A 25,271-nucleotide genomic window follows, 5' to 3' on the forward strand; every position below is an offset into this window, starting at 1 on the left:
GTCGTATGTCGCAGAATAGAGAATTTAGCATGCACAGAGAACCCGTTTCATTTTAAAATCGTTCATTTTAAAAACATTTCTAACGTAGCTCATGTACTAAGAAACCATTACTTTGTATATCTCCCGTAAACTACGATATTCTCTATTTTAACACAACCATTAAAACTAATCGGCCATAACGGTTAATTTTTACGACGGCCATTTTAAACTGGAGTAAATAGGTTTGCATACCATCAATCGACAAGCAACCGCATACCTTATTACACCAGATCCAAGGTGCATTTTGTTATAAAAATTTTATGAGTAATTTTCATGTAACCGGTGATACATGACCTTGCAATGAGACATCAAAGTTTTCAGAATTATAATTGCTGTGTTTGTTGTTTTCCTTGATGATAAGCGGTTAACAATAAATTGTTGCTATTGGTTAATTAATAATGGTCTAATTGGACTCATGCTTAAAATATTTGTCGGTTTTGTATTTTCCTCTAAAAGTACACCTGGTTTATTTAGTAACAATGTATGTATATGTTTTGGTCTACTTAAATAGGCTATCTGCACCTAATAAACACAAAACATGTCAAATCGCCTCCTTTTTTAAAAAGATATAAGTGCCGATTACACTATAATTTTTTGGATGTTTGTCTGTTAATCGCGCTGAAACTACTGAACGGATTTTGATGAAATTTGGTATACAGACAGGGTATGTGCTAACTTAGGTGATACGATACAAGAATAGATAATATTTATTTTTCTGCAAATATACAAGGCACCTAAAGACAACAATAAAGTAAAAATTGCTGAAACAAAAGAAAGTATCATTATAGAAAATATCGAAACAAAACCGGTTGAAACTAGTTCCGACCCCAACCTACTTGGAGGATAGCCAATAGAAAGAAAATTGTCAGTAGGTAATAAAGACTCTGTCTTGTTATGTATTTACGTAGAGAGCAAACATATTTATCTTATTTTATACCAATAAAAAAGTATATTGTTATAAGTACCTAGTATTTTCTATATTAAGTTAAAATATTATATACCTAACCTAAATTGCTTGTTCTTTCTTTGAGAGGCTAATTTTGTCTGTGTATTTGTCAACTCATACCTATATATAACCTTACCTTATACCTAGAGAAAAATAATATAACTTAAGATATAATATAATATATCATTTTATATACAACGTGTAACAAAAAGGGGGTATACACATCAAGTGCACGGTTTCTAGAGGACATAACAAACTATACGGGATGGGTTTTTTAAACTCATGTTTTCATGGAACGAAGTTATGAATTTTTCCAATACATACATACATGAAATCCTACAAATGAAATCATTACATCACTTGCAAGAAATCAGCTGATCGGTGGTGCAAGTGCACTCAATGTACTTAAATAAAATCAAAACGCTTACTCCTGGTATTTCTTCGAATAAAGAAAAAAGGGTTCCGGATATTTATTTTTCGTAACATCTTTTTTTTTTTCTTTTGGAAATTGTTTTAAGAAGAAAGGTTTTCATAAAAAACAAAGAATATGTTTGTAGACAAACTAAGCCAAAACCTCGAGCGAGTACAAGCACCGGACATTTGTAAAGAAAATCTCGTCGGCCGCATACGTGTCTGTTAGCGCGATGCTTATTTTTTTCTTTAGACACGCTAGCATGCGAATCGTGCGACCCGCACCAATTTTAAATTACGCTAAGTACATAGACAAGGGTATCCGTAAGAATATGAAATAATTAGGTACCTATCTGGTCTTCACGTGATACAAAGAGATACCATTTTTTTTTTGTTTTTCTTAGATAAGATGGTCTCAAACAAATGAGTGAAGTAATCTTAACCTTTGCATGTTTTTCTCATTAAGACTAAACTAACTTGCTGAGCTTTTCGTGAACTTCTGTCAATCTCTGTCTCCTCTTTCACTATTGTGGATACCTACTCTTACCTACCTTACCTAGTCTTAATGAGAAAAACATGCAAAAATACTAGGAACCCATAAGAAACGAGAATTGTTATTACATACATTGAAGACGTTACGAAAAAGGGTTTCATATCATAATATTGTGTTCAAATGAACCCTAAATATCAATTCTATGCAAGTTATGTGTGTCCTAGTACAAAAAACTCCCAGTGGGTTCCGTTCTTGAATAAATTTTTAATGGACATTTTTACTTGGAGGCGTTTAGAGAGATTGACAGAATTTAAAAAAAAACTCAGCAAATTAGCTTAGTCTTAATGAGAAAAACATGCAAAAGTACTAGGAATCCATAAGAAACGAGAATTGTCATTACATAAATTGAAAAACGGTTGCGCACTCACAGATCCCTAATTTCATATTAAATAGGATAAAATCTTGTTTCCCAGTCGCACGCGTTGCTTGAGTGTATTATGTGAGAGAGATGGAAATGTTGTCATCGTCTGTTAGCTACTCTCTTTGGATTCTCTCTCTCTGTACATAGGAATTGTCATTCAGGATGGGGGACTTGCCCCGAAAGAAACCGATTTAAAGAAAATACGATTAATCGTTATTGGTTCGATGTATTTCATAATAGTTAAAAGGACACTGTAAAAATCAAATATTATTTGTAACTACATTAGTTACTTGTAAACTAAGGCTAAGTTGTTATCTTTTTCAGGGCTAATAAGCGTCTTTAGTCAAATTCGACGTGTATTTCCAAAATACGTATTTGATTAAATTAATAGATAAAACACACATATTGTATTTTAATAGGCTACTATTCAATACATTTCTTTACAGTGGAATACATAGAAATATCATTCATAGTCTAATTTACATTACCGATTCAATAATAATGTGAACCGATTTAAAATAGGTATCAACCTTTTTGGTTCGCGGGAAGAAGATCTCAGATCGCCAGCCCTAGTTGTCAGTGTTGACATAATATTGTCATCATGAACGTTTCAGTCATCTCAATATTTCGGAAAAATATTAGAATTTTAGTTTTTACGAAAAAATATTATCAATTTCTTTAACGTGGAGTTGAATTATCTTTCGTTGGTATTGTAACAGTGTTTGTAAGAGAGAAGATTTAACGTAGCATTCAGAAGGTGTTTGTTATTGTTGTGATTGTGATTGAGATTTATTTTACAAGCAAGCAAAAGTGTGTTGTGTATTCACTATCACGGTATAGTCACATCGAACCACATCTTTAAAAATGTAAGTTAAATAAATTTTTCATTTTAATATTTACAAGGCAAATTTTAGCATACAGGTACTAGGCAAACAAAGCGTCTAATGTACCTACGCACGCACCGTCGCCGCGCGAATCAAAATTAGGTAGATAGGTACTAGGCGATCAGATTTACAGAAGAAATGTCTCGACCCCGGTAGTGTTGTGACACGTTTGTATGATTTAAAATCAAGAATCATACGACACCAAGAATTTGGTACCAATTTTTTTTTAAACGAATTTTAGGCTGAAACTTTGTGTACAGATTCTATTAAACCTGTATTATTCAGTGCTTCTTGATGTATATGGGTATTTTGTTACACCCTGTAGAGAACATAATCTTAAAAAATTAAAATTATTTTTATACTGGCACCATTTTCCTAAAGTACCTATTTGTCCCTTTTACCATACATGAACTTAATTGAATTGTATGTTTCACACATCCTCATTTACACACTATAAAGGGTGTTACAACATGAATTAAACATACATACAGTGTGTTTAATTTTTATTAGCTATGACATAATTGTCTGAGTAATATTTTCTAAGTAATGTCATCTCTATATTTAGCATGTTTCTACGAAATATGAGGACACGTTTTATTTTAGTTTTATCTACAGCATATTATTGTTTGCATATGCACTTGGCTGAGATAATAATTATGCGAGATATTTGCACGGCTTTTAGTACTGATGTTTTTTGAGGTATCTGCGAAAAAGATTATTTGTCTTTTACAAAATTTATTACTTTGTAGATAGGTTTTTTCACTTATTTTCTTGGCTCAGCTGATAGGAGATTGCAGTTTCAAACGCAAAGCAGTGGGATAAAAAGTAACCTATCACCCAAGTCAGCCCATAGCCCGGTATGCCTAATTTTATCAAAATATGTCTGTACTTAATTTGTCTGTCAATCACACTGAAACTACTGATAGTTTAGACAAACATCTAAACAAACATACTTTCACATTTATAATATTAATGTGATTAAAAAATCCTAAATGTCCTTCAATTTTATAACCGAAACCACTTAGATAGATAGTTTTTCACAAGTACTTATTAATGTTCGTTTTTAGCAAAACATTACTCTTGGCTGGCAAATAATAAAAAGTCATAGTTGATGGTTTAAGTATCTATATAGCACATAGCACATAGTAAACATTTCCGGGGTCTCTGTTTATGTTTGAAATATTCTGGTTTTAAGGTAAACATTCATGTTGGTACTTCTACAAGTTATTTTTAATATACAAATCTTGTAGCAAACCCATTTTTAACCAGTATTTTTATAATGTTACATAATGTAATGCCTTTTACAGTTCGAAGGGGTAAACAAAAGTGTACATATATCAATTTGTTTATTTATCCTAATGTCTATCTAATTGGTTTAGCTAATGCTCAACAGATGGCAGCACCTGTCCCACAGATCACAAAACACTTTTAGATTTTTACTACCTACTCTTGCGCAACTATTTGAGTGTTATTCTTCAGTTAAACCCGGCTATAAATTTTGTAGGTACCTTGTAACGCAGTAGGTTGTATGAATGGTTTCATTGTAAGCTCTACTGTCGTAACTATTAATGTGTTTGGTTACGTTAGGTTAGGCACATTTGTACTGAATATTCTTCTGTCTTTCGTAAAACTGATATTGTATACCTAGATACTGTCTAATGATTGTACTCTAATCAAACTCTCGCTGTCTCTTTCTTCAATTTACTCACTTAGGCTCACCTACCTACGTCTATTTTTCTTTATTTTTGTCTTACAAAATCAGAGCTTTATTCTTACATTTATCTTAAACTGCCTATATTTCTCTTCACTACCTGATTAAGAATACAAAACAAAAAATACAACCGGTCTCCACAAAATTTCCAGGAGGGCATCAGCATCCTATTGAAGTGTGAAGAAGCAGCAGAGATCCTGGAAACGAAGATCATGGAGTACCGCCAGGAGCAGGAGGTGCAGACGCTGCTGAAGGAGCTGGTCATCATGAGGGCCAAGATCTCGAAGCTGCTGAAGCAAGCGAACGATGGTCTGGAAATCATCGAGGTAAGAAAGGTAACTTTACTCAACATTCCTTTGACTGGTGCTTGCTAACTGGATGTTGGGTAATAACTTGTGTTAACATTGGATTAAGGCTGGTTTTGCAATGTCTCATTCAGTTACTGACTATTAATACTAGTAATTTAAAATAACTAGTAAGTCAGATATGCGAAACATCATTCTACTCAACTCTACTGAACTAATTCTCATCAACTTCATTCTAGAACATAAATTACATATTTTAGTCATTTATCATTATTTGCAGCATGATAATACTAACCAAACACATACCATACAATACACAACAAGAACCAATTAATTCTAACAGAAATATTTGTATGCTTTCGTAATATTTAAGAAAATGCATTCATTCATAATAAGGTTTAAATGTCACTGGTGGGAAATTAACATCAAACTAATACAATACATAATGTTTTGGGTGAAAGGACGTAGTTTCATATTAAAAGTGTATTAAATTTTGTATTATCAATTTCAGGAAGCCAAAGTGCAAGTGGCTATTCAAGCGAAAGAGATAGAAGAAAACAAGGAGAAAATTGCCAAGCTCGACAAATGGCTGGAGACCATCAACAACGGTCTCAAAGAAACCGTCCAGCACTCCGAAGTCCTCACGGAGGAAGATATTATTAGATATATTGAAATATATGACCGTTACCTAATTGAGTACGAGGAGTATGAAACTATTATGAAGTCAATAACTGTGATAAGTCAAGATGAAACTAGTCAGTCTTTGAAATTGAAGTTGGTTGCGATGCAAAAGGCGTTAATGGAAACGAAGAATCTAGTCAATATAGAGATAGAGAGGTTAAGGCAGGTGCTGCTGCAGATCAAGTCGGCACCAGAAGTGGTCGACGACGACATCTCGCAGACTGATAGGACAATCGACTCAACGTCGATGCCCGAAGAGGTGGTGTCGCCTAGAGAGATTATCAAAGAAAAGGAAGTTTCAGAGAAAGTACCATCGGTGAAGCAGCCTTCTCCCGAAGAAAGTGTAAAAGTAACTGTACAAGAAAGTAAACCTAGTCATGAGAAACCTGAACCAGTCCAAATGCAGGTTGTAAAGGAAACTGTGGCAATTGAAACACAAACTGGCAAGAGCCTCATGTCGGAGCCGCCGTCTGTGTCTGACAAATCTGTGATATGCCAACCTGAGGCCAAAGTCACACACGACGTATCCATCACATGCGCTCCTCCAGTTGAAATGGCAATACAAACTAGTGAACCGCACTCTGAAGCTAAGGAAATCCTTGAAAATATTCAAGTCAGACAGACAATTTCTGATGGTCACGAGACTATTGAAATTGCCAGTCGACCTGTAATAAGGGAACAAAAGCTTGACGAGAAATCTTTGCTCGTTGACGCAAACTACAAGGATGATAACTTCAGAAAGGATTCACAGCTCAACATCACACATAGCTTGCCACAGTCCTTCGAGACGGTTATGGTGGAACCTGACGAAACGACAACAGAAGTTGTAGTAGACGCCGATGGTACCAAGAGGATTATTGTAAAGAAGGTCAGAAAGACACTAGTCACAAGACAACAAATACTCCAGAGTCAACAACATGAATCTCATATATTATCTAGTGATCTCCCTCTCGATCAGGCCTACTCCCAGATCGTGATAAGAGACGAGAAGGCAGGAACATCTACGACATTAGGAGAAGGTGAAGTACAACATATGGAATACCAAACCTATGGCGGTCAAGTAATAACTAGCCTACCTGGTGGTGAGGTTACTATTCAAGAATTTACATCCAAACCTGATATGAAAATTACTATGGAGAGAGATATGAACCCTGAACAGATTCTTCTTCTGGCTGAGGGACAAGAACTACCTCAAGTTCAAACATCTACTTCAAGTGTAACTGCTGTGGTTCAGCAAGTTACTAAGCGCATAGTAAAGACTCGAAGACGTATCATCCGTCGCGTCGTTATTATTGACGGCAAAGAACACGTAACTGAAGAAATTGTCGAAGAACCTGACAATGTTGAAGTAGTAGAGGAACAAATCCCGAGGGTTTCTATAAACGTTCGAGAAAGAGGTGACATTCAACCTTCAGGAGGTGAAGATGATGATGATCGTCGAGACGATCACCCAGCCCTGCCACCTAGGAAAGACGATGACTCTTCAAAGGATGACAGACCGAAGCACGACAAACCTGACGGCAAACCATCTGAGGATAGACCGCATGATGACAAACCTAAAGACGAGAAGCCTGACGATACTGACAGCCAGCAAGTAGATGCACCAGTTGAGCTAACCCAAGCCCAACAACTTGAAAAGATGATGCAAGACTTCATTCAAAAGGAAGGTACAACACATCGTACTATTACCAAATCAACTACTAGAGTGCAGACCTCACAAGAACGAGAGAGCAGTCCCGTGGAGTTTATCCAAAAGGATGGTACAACCCACCACACGATAACTAAATCAACAACTACTAGAGTGCAATCCTCACAAGAACGAGAAAGCACTCCGGTTAAAACAGTAACAGTGTCTGAATCTTATGAAATTCTACCAGGTCAACCTGATGAAACTACCTACATCGTACAAGAACCTCACGACGAGGATGGTCACACAACATTGATAACTGAAGGAACGCATCATTCCACTTTCGAGTCTTCCTCGACCAATGTAGCTACGGTTGTACAGAAAGTCACTAGAAAAATAACCAGAACGAGGAGACGTATCATCAAACATATCACAATCATTGATGGTAAGGAGCACGTCACAGAAGAAGTGATCGAAGAACCAGATGATGTTGAAGTTATTGAAGAGGAACCTCAAATATCTCACAGCATTCAAACCGAAGGCGTTAAAACAAAACGTATTAGAATAATCAAACAAGTGCAGATTATTGACGGTAAAGAACATGTGACGGAACAAATAGTAGAAGAACCAGATGACGAATATGTACCAGATTCTACAATAACAACTGATATCGATGTTAAGTTAAGCAAACCTGAAGCATTGGAAATCATACAAGAGGATGATGTCAAGAGCGAATTCCCTACTAGAATTACAAAATCTACTACAGTGACTGTCATGCCTACACAAAAAGATACCACCATCATCGATGTCACAAAGGGTTTCATTGGCAGTGAAATAGAACATGTTGCTGGAACTGTACCTGAAATCAAACAGACCACTATAACTAGGGAAATAACACCGGATTCTTCGAAAAAGCCAAGTGATGATACTGATACCACAGTGAAGATTGTTAAAGAGACTGTCCAGTTCAATGAGCCTGAAGTAACTACATCCACGATCACTACCAAGGAAACAGATGGCTTTACAACAACTACAGTAACTAGACATGTCACATCAGAGTTCACGACTGTGACATCTAGTGACACTCCAAAGGACACTAGTTTGATTGATATCACTAAGAGTTTAATTAGTAGTGAAATGGAACACACCGCAGAAGATATTTCAAAGAAACCGAAAGAACCAGCTAAAGGTGCTCCAGTAAAATCTGAACCAGTCAAAGAGGTCCCAGTTAAATCTGAACCAACTACAGTCGTTCTAGAGGAAACTGAATCATTAGAAAAAGTACCGATTAAATCTGAACCTGTTAAAGATGCTCCAGTTAAGTCTGAACCAATTGAAGAAGTACCAGTCAAAACAGAACAAATTACAGTTGTAAAGGAAACTGAAATTGTTAAATCTGAGCCTGTTAAGGAACTACCGGTTAAATCTGAACCTACTAAAGATGCTCCAGTTAAATCTGAACCAGTCAAAGAAGAACCAGTCAAATTTGACAGCCCAGATGCAACAGTTATTACTAAAACAGTAACTGTAACTACCCCAGTAGACGAAACTAAAACTACTACCGTTGTAACCTCTGAAGTTACACAAAAAGAAGCTGTTGGCACCCCAGAACCAGTGCATCCTAAAGAAACGAAAGAAGAAAAACGACCAGCTAAAGAACCTGTACCTAAAGACAAGACTCAGGAGCCTGAAACAGTGATGCAAATAATTCAAGAGACCGTTCAGTCTACGGAACCTGAAATCACAATCACTAAGAAAACCACTGAAGTAACCAAAGTCACTGACATCATCAGTGACGCGCCAATAATCACTGAAACTATTACTAAGACTGTTACAACCGAGATTCCAGAAACAAATGGAATTAAGGATACAACTCTCGTTGATATAACTAAGAGCCTCATCGAAAGTGAAACGGATCATTCAGTGGTTTCTAAAATACCAGCGTCACCTGTGAAAATTATTACAAAAACAGAAGAAATCAAACAGGTTCCTTTGACAGAACCAGAGGCACTCAAAGAACCAAAACAAGTTAAACCTGTTGATGAAAAGCTTTCGAAACCAGAAGAATTAAAACCAACAGTTACTGTTGAAGTTAAATTAACTGAGCAAAGGTTACCAGCTAAAGATGTTTCTCCAGACAAAGTAGTAGTAGTGGAAACTTCTGCTAAACAACCACAAGAGGTGATTGACACAACTATTACAACACAAAAGGATTCGTCACTTTATGACATTACTAAGAGCTTCATTGGAACTGAAATTGATCATTCAGCTATCCATAAAACACCAACAAAGCCTAAAAAGGATGAATTAATTCAACAAAAAGAGGAAATTGATCATTCACCTAAACCTACAACACCCAAACCTGAAAAGGATGTGCCTATTCCTGAAAAAGAGGAAATTAAGAAATCACCAGAAGCAGAAAAGGTTAAGGATAGTGAAACAGTTACTACTACTACTCACAAAACTATAACTACAACTACTAGTGTTCAAGAAAAGAAGCCAACAGTTGAAACACTTGTTACCAAATCACCTGAAATTGTTACAATAGTCAAGGAAACGATTGAAGTCGAACCTGAAACTATTGGCACCACTGAAGACATTTTTGTACCTGAACCTGAAATGGCTCAAGCTTTAGAAGTGACTGACGTAACTCCAGCCAGTACTGTGGACGTGCCCAAAGACACAGGTCTGCTTGATCTCACAAAGAGCTTCATTGGTAGTGAGATGGACCACACTGTAGTGTCCAAGATTCCAGCAATGCCAATCAAACGGGAAGAGTCACTTGAAATGGCGGTCGAAGCTATTGAAGAACCACAAACACCTGAAACATTAGCTCCAGTAAAAGAAGCTGCTATTCCTGAAACTGTAACAACGACCAAACTTCCCGAACAGGTTGACATAGTTGATGAACGAGTCGTGCTTAAAGAGGATAAGCCAGAAATTTCTGAAGAAGATCAGAAAATTGTAGAAACGCTGAAAAAACCTGAGAAAGAAAAACTATCGGAGAAGAAACCTAAGGATGATAGTGTTCAATTCATTACGCAGGAGATTACAGAACAACAGGGCGTGACACAATTTAACGTGACAGAAATAACACGAGAGCTATTAGAAAAGGAGAGTATTCACGCAGGTACCATTCATTCTCCTGTTAAAGTAGAAGAAAAGCCTAAAGCAATTCCATCTGATGTGCCTAAAGATTACTCTGAAGTTACACAAGTGACCCAAGTTTCTACAAGCACTACTATCGAACCTAAAGAACCAGTTCAACCTGATGAACCAACATCAACTGTATCAATTTCTATCAAAGAACAATCTTTGCCTCAAAAAGAAGAAATTGTATCTGTTATCACAAAGGATGTAATAAAATCCGAAGAACCAGTACCGAAGGAACCTGAAGTCGTTGAACAACCTTCGATTCCAGTCGTTGAAGATGTTAAACCAACATCACCAGAACGCGATTTCCCAGAGGTAGAAATTGACCAACAACCCAAGATAGGTGTTGTACAATTGATTAAAGAATTCATCACTCAAGAAGGCACTGATAAATATGAACGCATTCCTGAAACTACCAAGACTGAGGTCGATACGACTGTTAGTCAATCTGAAGTTACCCAAGTCTCTACAAGCACTACCATCGAACCTAAAGAACCAGTCCAACCTGATGAACCAACATCAACTGTATCAATTTCTATTAAAGAACAACCTTTGCCTCAAAAAGAAGAAATCGTATCTGTCATCACAAAGGATGTTATAAAATCTGAAGAACCAGTACCGAAGGAACCAGAGGTCGTTGAACAACCTTCGATTCCAGTCGTTGAAGATGTTAAACCAATATCTCCAGAACGCGATTTCCCAGAGGTAGAAATTGGCCAAGAACCCAAGATTGGTGTTGTGAAATTAATCAAAGAATTCATCACTCAAGAAGGCACCGATAAATATGAACGCATTGCTGAACCTACAAAGACTGGAGTTGAAAAGATTATTAGTCAAATCACAACTGAAAAAGCACCAACACAATCTACGATTGAAGTGGAACCATTGAAAATCGGAACAGTTATTTCTGAAGCTGATGTCACTGAAGTGCCTGCGGCTCCTGAGATGTCGTACATCAGACAGTTCGAACCACAAATTCAAGGCTCGTCTGATAGCGTCAACAAATTAATGATGACGTTCGGCCAGCCTGAGAAACAAGATGTTCCATCTCAAACAACTGAACTGCCTGGTTTTACTCAGCCTCAGCCAGACAGGCCTGGTACTAAATATGATGTCTCCATGTTACTTCATTCTGAACGCCAGGACACTGATATTAGGGGATTCAAACCAGAACCTAAAGTTACACAGCTTGATAAACCAGAACAAACAGTCGACATTTCACTGTCTTTGACTAAATCTCGCGAAGCAGATAAGGTTAAACCTGAAGTTCAATACGACTTAAAGGTTCAACACTTTGAAGCCGAGCCGATAGTTGTCAAGAAAGATGTTGAAGTGATCCTGCCAAGCGAAGTTAAAATCACTAAAGAAAAGGTTACAGTCCCTATTGCTGATGTAGTACCCGAAGAACCAAAAGCAGAAATCACACCACCAGAGTCTGTGAAACAAAGTAAGAAGAGCAGAAGGAAGAAGAAGCATAAAACCGATTCCATAACTAGTGAGTCGACTGAAATCGAAACAGATAAGAGTATTGCGGGTACCGACAGCTCATCCCTGAGCCATTATGTGGAGCTTCCAGTCTCTCCACCTCGTGAATCTCCTACACCAACCGAGGATGTATTAGAACCGGTGGTAGTTGCCGAAGTTGAACCTGAACCCAAGGAACCAACTCCAGTTATTAAATCCGCTACTCCTGAACCTGAAAAGATAAAAACACCTGAGGAACCGGTGCTTGAAGAACCACAGGCCCCTGAAATCGAAGACTCTTATGTCGAATCAGAATCTCTTACCATCTCAGAAGAAAAGGGATACGAGCCTGAAGACTTATCTTTGGGTCCAGTACCGACAACTGAAAGTAAGAAGAAGCACAAGAAACGAAAACCACACAGGGAAAGCGAAGAGACGGCATATCCAGTAATAACCACAACAGAGACAGATGAAACTACTGTAACAACACCAGTAGAGATGCGTGAACCTGGAAAGAAAGGCAGAGATAAGAGGCGCAAGAAGAAGACTCCTGTGGAACCAGTTAAATCACCCTCAGAGCCAGATGTAGAGCCAGAACCTGTTGTAGAACCAGAGCCAGAGGTTAAACCCGAAAGTCCTAAACTTGGAACTGAAGTTGAAGCTTCATCGCCCAAAGAAGAGTCTTACCATACTATCAGTGAAACGTCTGATATCACGACTGTCAAAATCGTCGAGGAATGCGTCCAAAGCAGCCCTGAGACTGCTGAGAGGGAAGTGGGAACTATCCTTAAATTCCCTGTTCCAATAGTAGAAGAAATTGCTACTACAGAATATTCTGTCCAGACGTCTCCTGAGGAGCCTGAGCCTGTTGAAGAGATACCACGACCAGAAACATCTGATATTGAAATGCAGACGACACCAACGTCCATGAGTGAAGTTATCACTCAAACGACGCCTGTGAAAGACAAAGAAGCTCATACACAAACAGTTGAAGAAGTAGTTACTGTGGTAGAAAAGATTATGTCAGATACTGAAATACAGACTAGCAGGTCAGAAACTCCAGAACAAGTTGTACAACTTGAAGCCACAACTCAGGTTATTCCGCATGATATTAGCACTCCTGAAGAGAAGTTCTCACAAACGTCACCAGTTGTTGAGGAACCTGTCATTGTCGAAGAGAAATCAGTTACTCCTGAGATCATCACAGAATCACGAGAAATGCAAACATCTCCATTGCCAGTGGTACAAAAAGATGAGAAGAGTACAGAAATTATTGTAGAAACAACTGAAACAGATATCCAGACTGTTCAAAAAGAAATAACGGAACAAGGAACTTCAACTACTCCTATCAAAGAGAAGGAGCTGACTGAGATGGGTATGCAAACACCTGAAGTCCCACTTGTCAGCACTTTCACTCAGTCTGATACGCCTGAACCAGAGCCTGTGAAAGAGGTTGAACCTTTGCCAGTGGAGATTCCAGAAGTGCCATCATTACCTTCTCTCGAAATAAAGGAAGAGGTTATTACTGTTGACAGCACTCAGCAAACAACACCACGAGAAGAGGTTGAACCTCCTAAACCAGAAGTCAAAGTGATCGAGACTGTTAACACTTCTCAACAAACTACTCCCCGAGAACCTGAGCCGGTAGTACAGGAAGTGCCTGAATTACCAGAAAAATTAGTATCACCTGAACCAACGCCAGTTGTAGAACCTGGTATTGAACCAGCGGTTGAACCAACAAGAAAGATCATAACAGTGGACAGCACCCAACAAACTTCTCCAAGATCTCCACCCGTAGAACTTGCTCCTACACCAATTCCACCACTAGACTTAGAAAGAAGAGATGTCATTACAATCGACAGCACCCAACAAACTTCTCCCAGAAACTATTCTGAAGATTCCATCTCCACTTCTACGGACGAGCCGTATGAAATCCACCTTAAGGCTCAGATTTCGATTCCACAAGCCACTACGGAGTTCATCGAGAGTGAACGCTCATTCGAAGAACCTCCCCAATCTATTTTGGGTGAAAAGTACAAACAGAAGAGGCGAAGGACGAAAAAGAAGACAGAATCACCTCTCTTGCAATCTCCAGAAAGTCTATCGGATCCAATTAATACTGAGCTTTCGTTGTCCGTGACACCAACCAGTGAAGATATGTCGCTTAAAGATGCATCATCGATTGATGAAGGCATCTCTCAACTTGCTAGTCCTATGACGTCGAAACAAACATTACACAAACTAACATACTCTGATGTTGTTCAAAGGTCAAAATCTAAGTCACCATCTCCTAGCAAGACTATTATCCCTCACAAATCTGAAAAAGCAAGATTACTAGATGCTCTTGAAAAACGAACTCAATCAGTCACTGAACCACAGAAGACTATACCAGACGATTCCATGGCTGTTGCATTATTAGAACCATCAGTAGAGAAATCCTATAACTTAGTTGTCAATAAGGAACTAGATGAAGTAAAGAATTCAATAGAGAACAATGATCCAACACGAACTGAAAGGAGTGTAATCATAGTCATTGAAACCATTTCAATTTGGTTAGAAGAAATTCAATACAAGATCCAGAGACAGACTTTCAGCGGCGTGAAGTCGACTGAAGAAACTGAACGTCTCAATACACTCAAGAAACATGTTCACGATCTGAAGCACATCATCGAAGTGACTGAAGTGAGTGAAGAAATAATTACTTTGATCGAAACGTTAACGCGTCAAGTAGATGCGGTTAATACTTTGAACAGTCAAAGCTCGGTCAAAGTGAAAGAAGTAGAAAAAGAATGGATCAAATTCTTAGAAGATACAGATAAACTAAGCTATTCTGTAGAAGCCGTGAAAAATAATTTAGACGACGTTATAATGTCGGAACTACCAACGCAACAGAAATTGGAAAAGTTGGATAAAATCGAAACTAACAATTTAGATAACTTTGTAACGATTAGGAAAATGTTCAAGAGATGTCGCAGTCTAGTTGAAGCCAACCCTAAAAGGGAATGTCCATCCAAGCTTTACAATGCTGAGGACGACACCAAACAAATAGAAAACACCATCAATACCGAGAGGGACAGACTTTTGCAGCTAGCGTCTCTGGCCGAGGAATACGAACAAACGCTACAGGACTTCGGGCAGATCACTGATGTAGCCGAAGCTCTACTTGATGGAAAGATCATTGTGTCAGACTTAGACCACTTACACGAAGAGATCCAAAAGCACAGAAAGTTCTTCGTTAACTTAAGCCATTGCAGAGCTATCCTTGAATCTTTAGAAGATAACCTGGATAGTGAAACAAGAGCGAAGTTTTCATCTTTGCACAATTCTTTACACGATAGAGCGACGATTATCATCGACCGAGCTGCAAGTCGAGCTCAACAAATGACGTTAGCAGCATCCAGGTGGTCTTTACTTCAACATGGAATGAAGGAAGAACGGCAATGGCTCATAGTCGCACAACAAAGAGTCCCAGACCTCAGCAACGTCACTTCCAGAGATCACGAACAATACATAAATCTGTATCAGTCCATAAGTCTGGATGTCTCGCATCATTATGCGAAGATGTTACGTCTTCTGTCCATTACAGAAAGCCTACAAAACTTAATAGTTTGTTCTGGTTTAGAATCAGAATGCTCTGTAGCATTAGACACATTGTTGAAGCTACAGGACGATGTGGACTCCAGGCTTACAAGACTGACAGCCTTTAAAGAAAACTGGGTAACGTACGACCTTCTCATTGACCGAATTGAAGGATGGATGAAGGTGGCAAACAGAGAACTGGAATTTATTACTCCAGAAAATATCACAACTACTGGCAATCTCAGAAGATTCTGGGAGCTAAAGGCTCAACATGAGGTCCATAACAATTTGAAGAATGAATCAGGCGTTCAATTTGAAAAGGCTTTAGAAATTCTACCGGTTTCTGATGAGATGGTACAAAGACAATTCTTCTCTAAGATCGAAGACAAATGGAGTGAATTGGCAGCCAAGATCGACAGCATTCACTCTTCGGCAATACAGAACATCTCAGACCGTGACGTATCCTCCGGAGAGAAGCTCAACATACTGGAGGAAGAACTAAGAGAACTACGTGCAGCTCTAGAGAGTCTTAAAGGTGTGATCAAGAGTGAAGACGAACTCAACTTGTACATCGAAAGACTTCAAGTAATGACTGGACGTATCGACAGAATACAGAATGAACTGGGCAGACTGAGTTTGCTGCCTACTGCTGAATCAGACCGCTTGGGTGCTCTGTTGACGCAGTCCGGTATTCTTGACGACCAGATCTCTGAAGAACTTGAACGCAGCATGTTATTGAAGGAGAAGATAGTGCAAGTGCAGGCCGGTATTATTAGGTGCCAGAAGAGTCAGCGCCGAGCTCGCTTGACGCTCGAAGAGTGTGAAGCAGCTGAAAGGTTAGGCAGTGATGTGGTGGAGAGGGCTTCGGAGAACTGCGACAAGTTGATAGACGAGCTGGGCTCGCAGTGGAGAGACATCCTGGCACTCAGGCAGGCGCTGCATACGCTGCCGACCAGTCTGCGTGTCGTCGTGTCGCCTACGGGCGTCGAGAGAGACATATCTGCTTTGCAGGTAACTATTAGTTAATTATTTGAGTTCAAAGTTATAATAATCGATCGCCTAGAAATAAACCTGAAAATGTATTCTAACAAATCTTCTTCCTCATAGGAAACGCACGCAGAACTAGAAGCGGCTTGCAGTGACTTGAGCACTCGTCTCCGCGCCAAACTGCTACTCTGGCGCCGGTTCGAGAGACAGCTGGAACTGGTGCAGGGCGCCGTGCGCGAGGCCGACTACATGGTGGAGCTGCTCACCGTGCAGGGACAGGTGGACTACGACAGGCTGCTGAAGGCCACCGAGAAACTCGAGGTAAGAAGCTCTTTGTACTATGGTTGTTATTTACCCTTATCACAATGTAATGAGAATATTACTCTGATGCAAGTAAAATAATGTTTAAGTATATTATTTTCCAGGTTATTTTTATCGTCTGAAACACAAAATTAATTCGATATCAATTTTGTATTCTTTTTAATCCACATAACCTGCTTATTCATGACACAGCGAACTAAACTAATATATTTGAATATAAAATTAAAACTTTTCAACGTTTTACTTGATAATAATAAACATTTTCTCGTACAGAACCTGAGCGAGTCGCTGTCCCGGCGTAGCGGCGAGCTAGTGGGCGAGCTGACAGCGGCGGCGGCCCCGCTGGCGGCGTCCAGCGAGCCCGCCGTGGCCGCCAGCCTGCGCCGCGACCTCGACGACGCCGCCGCCGCATACGAGCACACCTGCACCAACCTCAACCAGCTCTGTGACAAGTAAGGCCTAGGATATAAACTCTATAAACAACTTCTATTACTTATTTCTTATACAAAGGCTGAAAAGATTACTTGTTTAGTCATACCCAATGTTCATTAAAGAGGCCTAGACATATTTCAAATACCTCGTACTTACCCAATATTCGTTGCATACGATGTGAGTTCCATGTGCGAGCCTAAAATCTCTGGAACTTCTAAACAGAATGCAAGACATCAATAACAGCTTTTAAAAGTATTTTTTTCCTTAACTATACTTGAAAATAAATATATTTCCATCCCAAAATTAACAAAGATTGAACCAACGTTCCTCCACCAGGTACCACAAAGCAGTAGAACTATGGAAGCGCTACAGGGACGCTGCGGCCGCCGTGCGAGCCTTCGCTGACTTCCAGGAGTCGAAGATCCACGCACTCCGGCCTGATGATGCGCCCAACACCGCTCAAGTAAGTGCCAGTGTTTATTTTCAACAGGTTTTTTGGACATGATGGTTTCTAGATGCTAGAATTCATATTGACAATTTCTTACATCCTATTACAGTTGTAATGACTGTCTATTCTTTTCAGTTATGTTATAATATTATTATGTTAGAAACTACGGCCTACGTGTCTGATTTAAGTTTTGAATGATCATGTTATTTAATTCTAAATAGCTTACACGTCGTGATAGATAAATTAGGAAATATTAGATGGTAGGTAGTCCTATAAATATTTCACAAAATGTCTAGTTTAAGATATAGCACTGATCATACCCAACATAAATATTAAACGATATTTAGATACCTTAGCTGTAGTCCTCGCTATAAGACCTTTAAGTTATAATGGAGATTCATTAAGATGACCTCGACCTACTTAACGAAAGCTAGAAAACGTACTACATAAATATATAGACATAACATTAATTCTCAAGCTCCCAAACATACATTAGCTTTAGCAGGTAATTCACAAGTTACCAGCCAAGCACTTAACTTTAAGATACGCCCAGAGATCAATAAAGTAAAGTGCAAACAGACATCGAACCTGCGGCAATGACTCACGCGAACTGACCGCGCCTAACACTTTGCACGATTAGGGTCGATGGACACTATGATAGCTTCAGTTGTAAAGCCATGCTTAGGTATATCTCAAGGGGATAGTCTAATATATTATTAGATTATTGTTATGTACATTTCAGTATAATTAATATACATAGTTAAACTGACGTGACAAAGTAGCTTGTCTTTTTGAACTTGAAAAATATTAATGTCATGCGATATTAACTAAAAATTACGGTTTACTCGCGAACATTAATCATTTAAAACAGTATTCTTTGAACCAGGTTGGTTCAATCTATTTTTAAAGTTCCTCAAACTCGAAGAGTAAAAAAATGCTTATTTAATAAGACAGTGACGATGATACACTCACCTTTTTGTGCTCCATATTACATCAAGTTGAATACAATTAGTGAGTGGGAGTGTTGGACGCACGTCCATCGTTTTTTACCAAAGAGGTCTATGCACTTAGCATAGACGTTTTTTTATGTTTCATTCTCTTCTGTTGAAGCAATGTGGACACTATCATGTAGGTAAATGGTAATACATTGGTATAAAAATAAAACTACACGATACAATGTTTATAATTTTCACTTAAATCTATAAGAACAATTTAATCAAGGAAATGTATAAATTCGTTTATTGATTTGATTTTTTTAAATAGGCGGTCGGAAATGTAGCCTAATATTTACACATTTAACCTAATACAGACCATTCATAACATAGGTCTAAAGTAGGTTTCCTTAGGTCCCTCTTCGCATGGTAGAATATCAGTGATAAAATGATACTAGAACAAAAACATTAAATGACATTGAATATTCTACGTAAATGTATTATTACTTTAAAACAGGTGCACAAATACTATTTACTTTCAATTGTTTCTGAAAGCAGATTTAATTCGCACAAGGACATATTGCAGACTTTAGTGTCCATCTGATAATATAAAAGTATATTTTTAATTATTATTCATGTACACTAATTTAAAAAGTATTTATTTTTAACTGTTGAACAAAGGCCTCCCTGCTTATAAGGGTGTTTACGGTAAACCCCCATACTATATCTTACCATAAGTCCGCACGCAGTTTGGTAATATGATTACAAAAAATTTAAAGGATTTAGTCTCGTCCAGGGCTACATAAGAAAATTTAATAACAACGCATTATCTATTTAGCCTGATGTTGCCAACAAGCGCATGTGCGCAGCAATTGTTCTTTTTTTACTAACAAGGCAGACTACCTAACCAAAAATTAAAACAAGCTTAGCTACTTAATTTTGTTCTGTCGATATTAGGAAAGCATTAAGCACATCCCTATTATAGTGTTGGGGTTCACGACCGGGTGTACTTGACGTCCATATCGATAGGTGTCGGTAGCGGCCAAATATGACAGCGATTTATTGTGGCTGCGCGTGCACATGACCGGCATGATGTCATTCGCAAAGTTGACATTGACTGAGTTGCTGTGATAGTGCATCCGTGCTTTGTGAGGTCTGGGAAGTAAGTGCGAAATGTGTATATTTAGAGATTCTTTTTGTGTTGAATTGTCTTTGTGTTATTTTTAGCTACGGATAGCTAACAATGGTTCAAAGAAATTAAATTTAAATGAACCAAAAACATACTTCTGAGCTAGATTTGACTCGCGGTTTTACCCGCGTAGTTTTAGCCTAGCGTAGCCGCGTAGTATTTAGCGTAGTCCTTTTTATGACTATACAAAATTTCAAAAAGACTATGCATATATAAGTTGCACAAAACAAACAGATTTCCATATTAACAATATAAATAGGCATTATTTTTAAAATTACCAAGATAATTTTAATTAATTATCAATAGGTACTTATGTTATTAATGGATTCCGAGAAAGTATCGCAGTTAATGTCAACAGCTATAAGTAACTTTGGTTCTCACGATAGAGTCAAAACAAGAGTATCAGTTAGTAAACTGTATCATATTGTTGATTTTGGAACCTAGTGTACCTAACTGTCGGTAGTAGTTAAGCTAGGTTCACTTCCAGACTGACTTTTACCTAGCGGGTTACCGGGGCTACGGCTCGAAAAGCAGGAGTAGGAACGGGGTGGTTTTTAGTCAGTAAAAGTTTGACACTCCCTCTCGCCTCGCCCTCAATAAAAAAGAAGACTATCTTTTATGAGGGTCATTTTTATGTGTGAGTGCTAGGTGTATAGGTGATTTAGTTAAAAGTCATCTTAATCTTGAAAATTAATAGGAGTTATGATTTTCATTATATTCTGAAATGGTTTGTAAAAATTAGAGTTCGTGTTGATCATAAAAACATAAAACACGTACTTAATGCTGAAAAAATAAAGACTAATATTAGTTTCCTCATCCTTGTGGCTTCGCACATTTTATTTATTTATCAATTTGGGCATACACAAGAAATGATGCCGTACACAGTCTGTACAATATGTGAACGAACGGTGTTTGAACCGCTAAAACTGCGTGAAACAGTTACTTAACCGCGGTACAACGATTTCGAGAATTTTGGCTGTAGATACCCGTACCTACAATTTTTAAAGGCAAACAATATAGTCTCTTTTGGTAAAGTAACGTTTAATATAATATCTTATTTAATTTAAAAATAGCTTTTAAAATATGTAATAGGTAATTTTAATAATGAATTTGCGTTTGAGTAAAAAGAAAACCTAGAAAATTACCAATTTTAATTAAATAAAGTAACAAAATAAAAAACTGAAAGTCACCTCTCATAGGTCGAACATTTGGTAGGTACCGACCTAATGTAAGTTGCGTGATAGAAACAATCCAATGACGACCAATTTATTGAAAGCACTCTAAAGTTTTCAGTTAAAACAACTTCGTAACAAGTTCTGATAGCAACTATTGCTATTTAACTTATAGCTACAGCTACACAAAAACTTAATTTGCAAAAACACCTAAATTTCAAAGACTGGCAAAAACGGAATTCGGTTGTTGTAATAAGACGACTTTATACCATTTAATTTAGTCACTTAGTAGTGCAAAAACAAATGATAAGACGATTTAATGAAGTGAAACTTTATGAACAGCGACAATAAAATCGCGCTGATAACGCGACTGATAATGCGACCAGCCAACCGCGGGCCAGTCGCTTCGCGGGCGTCCACCACGAAGGACGTCTGCCAAACACGCGCGAACACAAACGAACAAACTCGAAACATAACTCGAATAATCGAAAATCCGAAGTGTCAAAATCGATAAGAAGCAAGGTCACACACTCGCCGGGTGAAACAATGCTCAAGTTCTCGACTATGCATAATTTCATTTGATCATTAGGCGATAAAGCTACAACTGCATACAATGCCGACCTTGGACCGCGGCCGTGACTCCATTGTGAGCGATGTTCCAAATTTGTAAAATTTGAATTCTGCATTCAAAATTCAAATCCGAATAACAGTGATGTCAACGCAGTGCTAGTGAAATGGCGGGAGTCGTGTATTTATTTTGAATTAAATAAATATTAACGAACAAAATTACATATTTGTGAGGGAAGAAACCTACCCTCCGAAGTTGATTTGTTAATTATTATAATTATATTTGTTATAATTACGGGCGTAACGATTAGCGTTCGGTTTTAATTATTTATTGTTTTATATAATTAGTGAATGTGTAAACAAATTAAGTGAATACTAAGTGTTGTAGAGGTAAATCATATATTCGTGCCATGATATTGTCAATAAATGTGAGATATGACCGTGTTTTGAATAGTGACGTGATAAGGAATATGTGTCACGGGATCACGCTGTGATTTATCGCCAAATATGTCACTTCAGGAGGTAAGATTAAATCAATCTTTGTTAAGTACCTCCGTATTATAAAATGTTGATAATCTCGTGTTAATCATGGTACTTATTGACGTTTATCAACTTTATCTAAACAATTTTTAGTATGTTCTTATGTTAATGCTATATTATGGCACTTAAATCTGCATCCGTACTTCATGTAACAATTGTTATTGGTTCAATCGTAACCTTCTGCATTTCTTTGTATCGCTAGAGGGTTCACGATACGAAGAATATCTAAAGACAAAACATCTCGATCGTTTTAAATAGAGTAAAATGAAGATAAATATTATACTAATACCCTCTATTATAACTAGATAAATGTCATAAAAACTGTCGCACTCAGACACTTAATAATAACTTAAACTATTCCTTAGTGACGATTTTGTTCCGAAATTGCTAAGGACTGGGTTAAGTAACCAGTATATGATTCTGAGTACGGCGGTTAATAATCAAATAAAATGTTTATAAGCACTCCCACTTTTATTCACATTTAGTTACTGCAAAGTTCATTGTAATTTGTGCAAATAGCAGTGAGATCATCGCGCGATCATGTCGGAGAGGAAATACACGACTAAAATATATTAATACAATGCTAATTGTAATGTTTTTCGTATATTTATGAATACATTGAAATAGATTTTTTCATATTTCTATGATAGACTCGCTACTATGGTGTAAAACATTTTAAATCATGACCGAAGGGTATCTTTTAATGAAATAGGTGAAACTTTGTATTAGATGTCGTTAATAAAATATTTTGTAATAAAACTCTTAATAGATGTACCTCTGTTAATCTCACTAGCAAAAGAAATTCATAGTAAGTATGATATGTCTACTACACCTTATATGAATGAAGAATATCAATGTTTGAATTAAACTGCTGTACGTCGGAATGCCGAGGTTATAGGATCATAAAGGAAGTAATACAAAATAGGGCCACGATATCGTCAACAGTTCCGCTGAACAGAGATAGCAATAGTTAATTTAGTTGCTTTTGTGACCCATCTCACCTATCTGTCTCTTTCTCAGGAAACTGTCAATCATAGTATCATTAAGAATGTATTCAGTATAGTTATAGATACCTACTTTACGATTTTGAGTCGATCTTCTTAATAAAACTGAAAAAATCGATACATGAAATTGACAGTCTGATTGACCTAGTTGATATTACGCAAAAACACAACATTTTAACCAAGAAAATTAAAACAAGAAAATAACCTTCTTTATGGTGTCATCACAGCTTGTAATTAGACAAAATTCGGTTAATATATCAGCTACGACACACAAGGCTATGTGCCACTGTCTAATTAGTATCTGCAGCGGTAATTAGCATGTTTTCGTGGCCGCAAACTTGCCTGAAAGAACTTTTGTTCCAAATGTTTTCAATTTCTTTAGCGCCACATTTAATTAGTCTGGCAATTTGACAAGAACATTTAGCGTAGTAGAAGATTTGAGGGAAATTTAAAATGCTATGTGACTGATAAATGAAATTGGTTTACCCACTAAGTGGGCTATACCTAGGTCTTATAGTACCGAATTCGTTAACATCTAGGTATCCATTCACTACAATTTAAAAATATCTCTTAGGTAAGAGTATATACTCGATGACTCAACAATCGATAAGCAATAATAAAAACAATATTTAAAAAATACATAAACGTTAATCTTCTACCATTACCTAATCAGCAAATCTACATAAAACCAAGCAGCAAATATTCCGTTCACTTAATGTTAAAATAAATAAACCAATTTAACTAAACATGCTATTTAGGCAAAATTATGGATAGCTAATCGAATAATAAATACAGCCGCGTGCAAACATACTTAGATACTGGCCAAACTATTCGGAATTAAGTTTTCAAAGTCAAACAAATAAAATGTAATTAAAAACAAACATTAGTAGCGATGCCACTGTGATTATAGCTTCAGTTATCAAGGACAGGCTCTCCCAAACTAGACCCAAGTCACGTCTACACCCGGCCCAAGAATCTAGCACAGGTTATGTAAAACTACAACGCTGCAGTCGCACGACCGTTGCACTCCAGTTGCTTAGTGCTCTCTTTCGAAATTGCAACTAATCCCAATGATTGTTTGAAGAAATGCCATATTTAATCGATTTGATTACATTTTTTTGCAATACTAGGTAGTAGTATTATGTCATAGATAAATTGCTTGTTTCACAAGATAAGTGAGCGGTTGATTTAGTTTTTTTAAAGATAAGTCGTTTTGTGAATTTATCGAATTCTTTAATATCAATCTTTTTCCGAAGGTTAGGTGTAATTTTAGACTCGTCAAGCGAGTAATTTTAACGTATTTTCTGTCTTGCTTTACCTACTCAATGACAAATGACCCACCTCGCTGGTTTTATTGAACGAAAATATAGGTACATATGTTTAAACTATATTTTTCAAGGTTAACCTATAAACTGATAACATACAACTATACCGTGTCCGGTATTGATAAAGTTTTGTTTAATATTTTCCTAATTAAACCGTTTTATCAGTATTTTGTAACAATTTATCGACAACTGGTTGCTAGTTGCTAATTTTGCGTTATGAGTATATTGTGCTCTGTAGGCCGATTTTACCAATTTGTATATTTAGCACTATTGTGTTCCTAAGTACCAGTATGTAGGGTACTTTATTTAACCTAGAATATCTACCAAAGGTGCTGATTTCTGTTTTCAAGTACAAATAGAACGTTACGAAATGGCTTTGTCTTGTAAATTAGACATTGTTTGAGAAAAATACAATGCATTGGTATTTGTTACAAATAAATTATACAGTCAATGACTATGTGCATGATTGAATGCTCGCCTTGTGATATTTAGGTGAATATTATGCATTCCGTAGTAAATTAGTTTACCTAATATACTTATTTGTTATGTATTGCTTCAAAATGCAAGTAAGTAAAGATAACTGTAATCATTTAATTTTTCGTATGAATGCGAACCATCCATCATGTTTTTGATTTTAATC

The 25,271-nt window shown here is 37.3% G+C and overlaps 1 protein-coding gene across 9 annotated transcripts in view; it reads left to right on the forward strand.

Moving 5' to 3' along the window:
• The window catches only part of LOC118265080 (muscle-specific protein 300 kDa), a 193,513-nt gene that overhangs the window by 149,969 nt on the left and 18,273 nt on the right, over nucleotides 1-25,271 (forward strand). For 7 of the 9 annotated variants that reach the window (XM_050705766.1, XM_050705765.1, XM_050705763.1 and 4 more), the window contains 5 exons: nucleotides 5,058-5,240; nucleotides 5,722-16,725; nucleotides 16,822-17,022; nucleotides 17,296-17,474; nucleotides 17,791-17,917. In XM_050705766.1, coding sequence (XP_050561723.1) covers nucleotides 5,058-5,240; nucleotides 5,722-16,725; nucleotides 16,822-17,022; nucleotides 17,296-17,474; nucleotides 17,791-17,917 — 11,694 coding nt within the window. The remainder of the gene's footprint in view (nucleotides 1-5,057; nucleotides 5,241-5,721; nucleotides 16,726-16,821; nucleotides 17,023-17,295; nucleotides 17,475-17,790; nucleotides 17,918-25,271) is intronic. The other 2 variants (XM_050705771.1, XM_050705764.1) reach the window with 2 other exon arrangements.

The sequence above is a fragment of the Spodoptera frugiperda genome, chromosome 28 (assembly GCF_023101765.2).
Source record: "Spodoptera frugiperda isolate SF20-4 chromosome 28, AGI-APGP_CSIRO_Sfru_2.0, whole genome shotgun sequence".
NCBI classification, from domain to species: Eukaryota; Metazoa; Arthropoda; class Insecta; order Lepidoptera; family Noctuidae; genus Spodoptera; species Spodoptera frugiperda.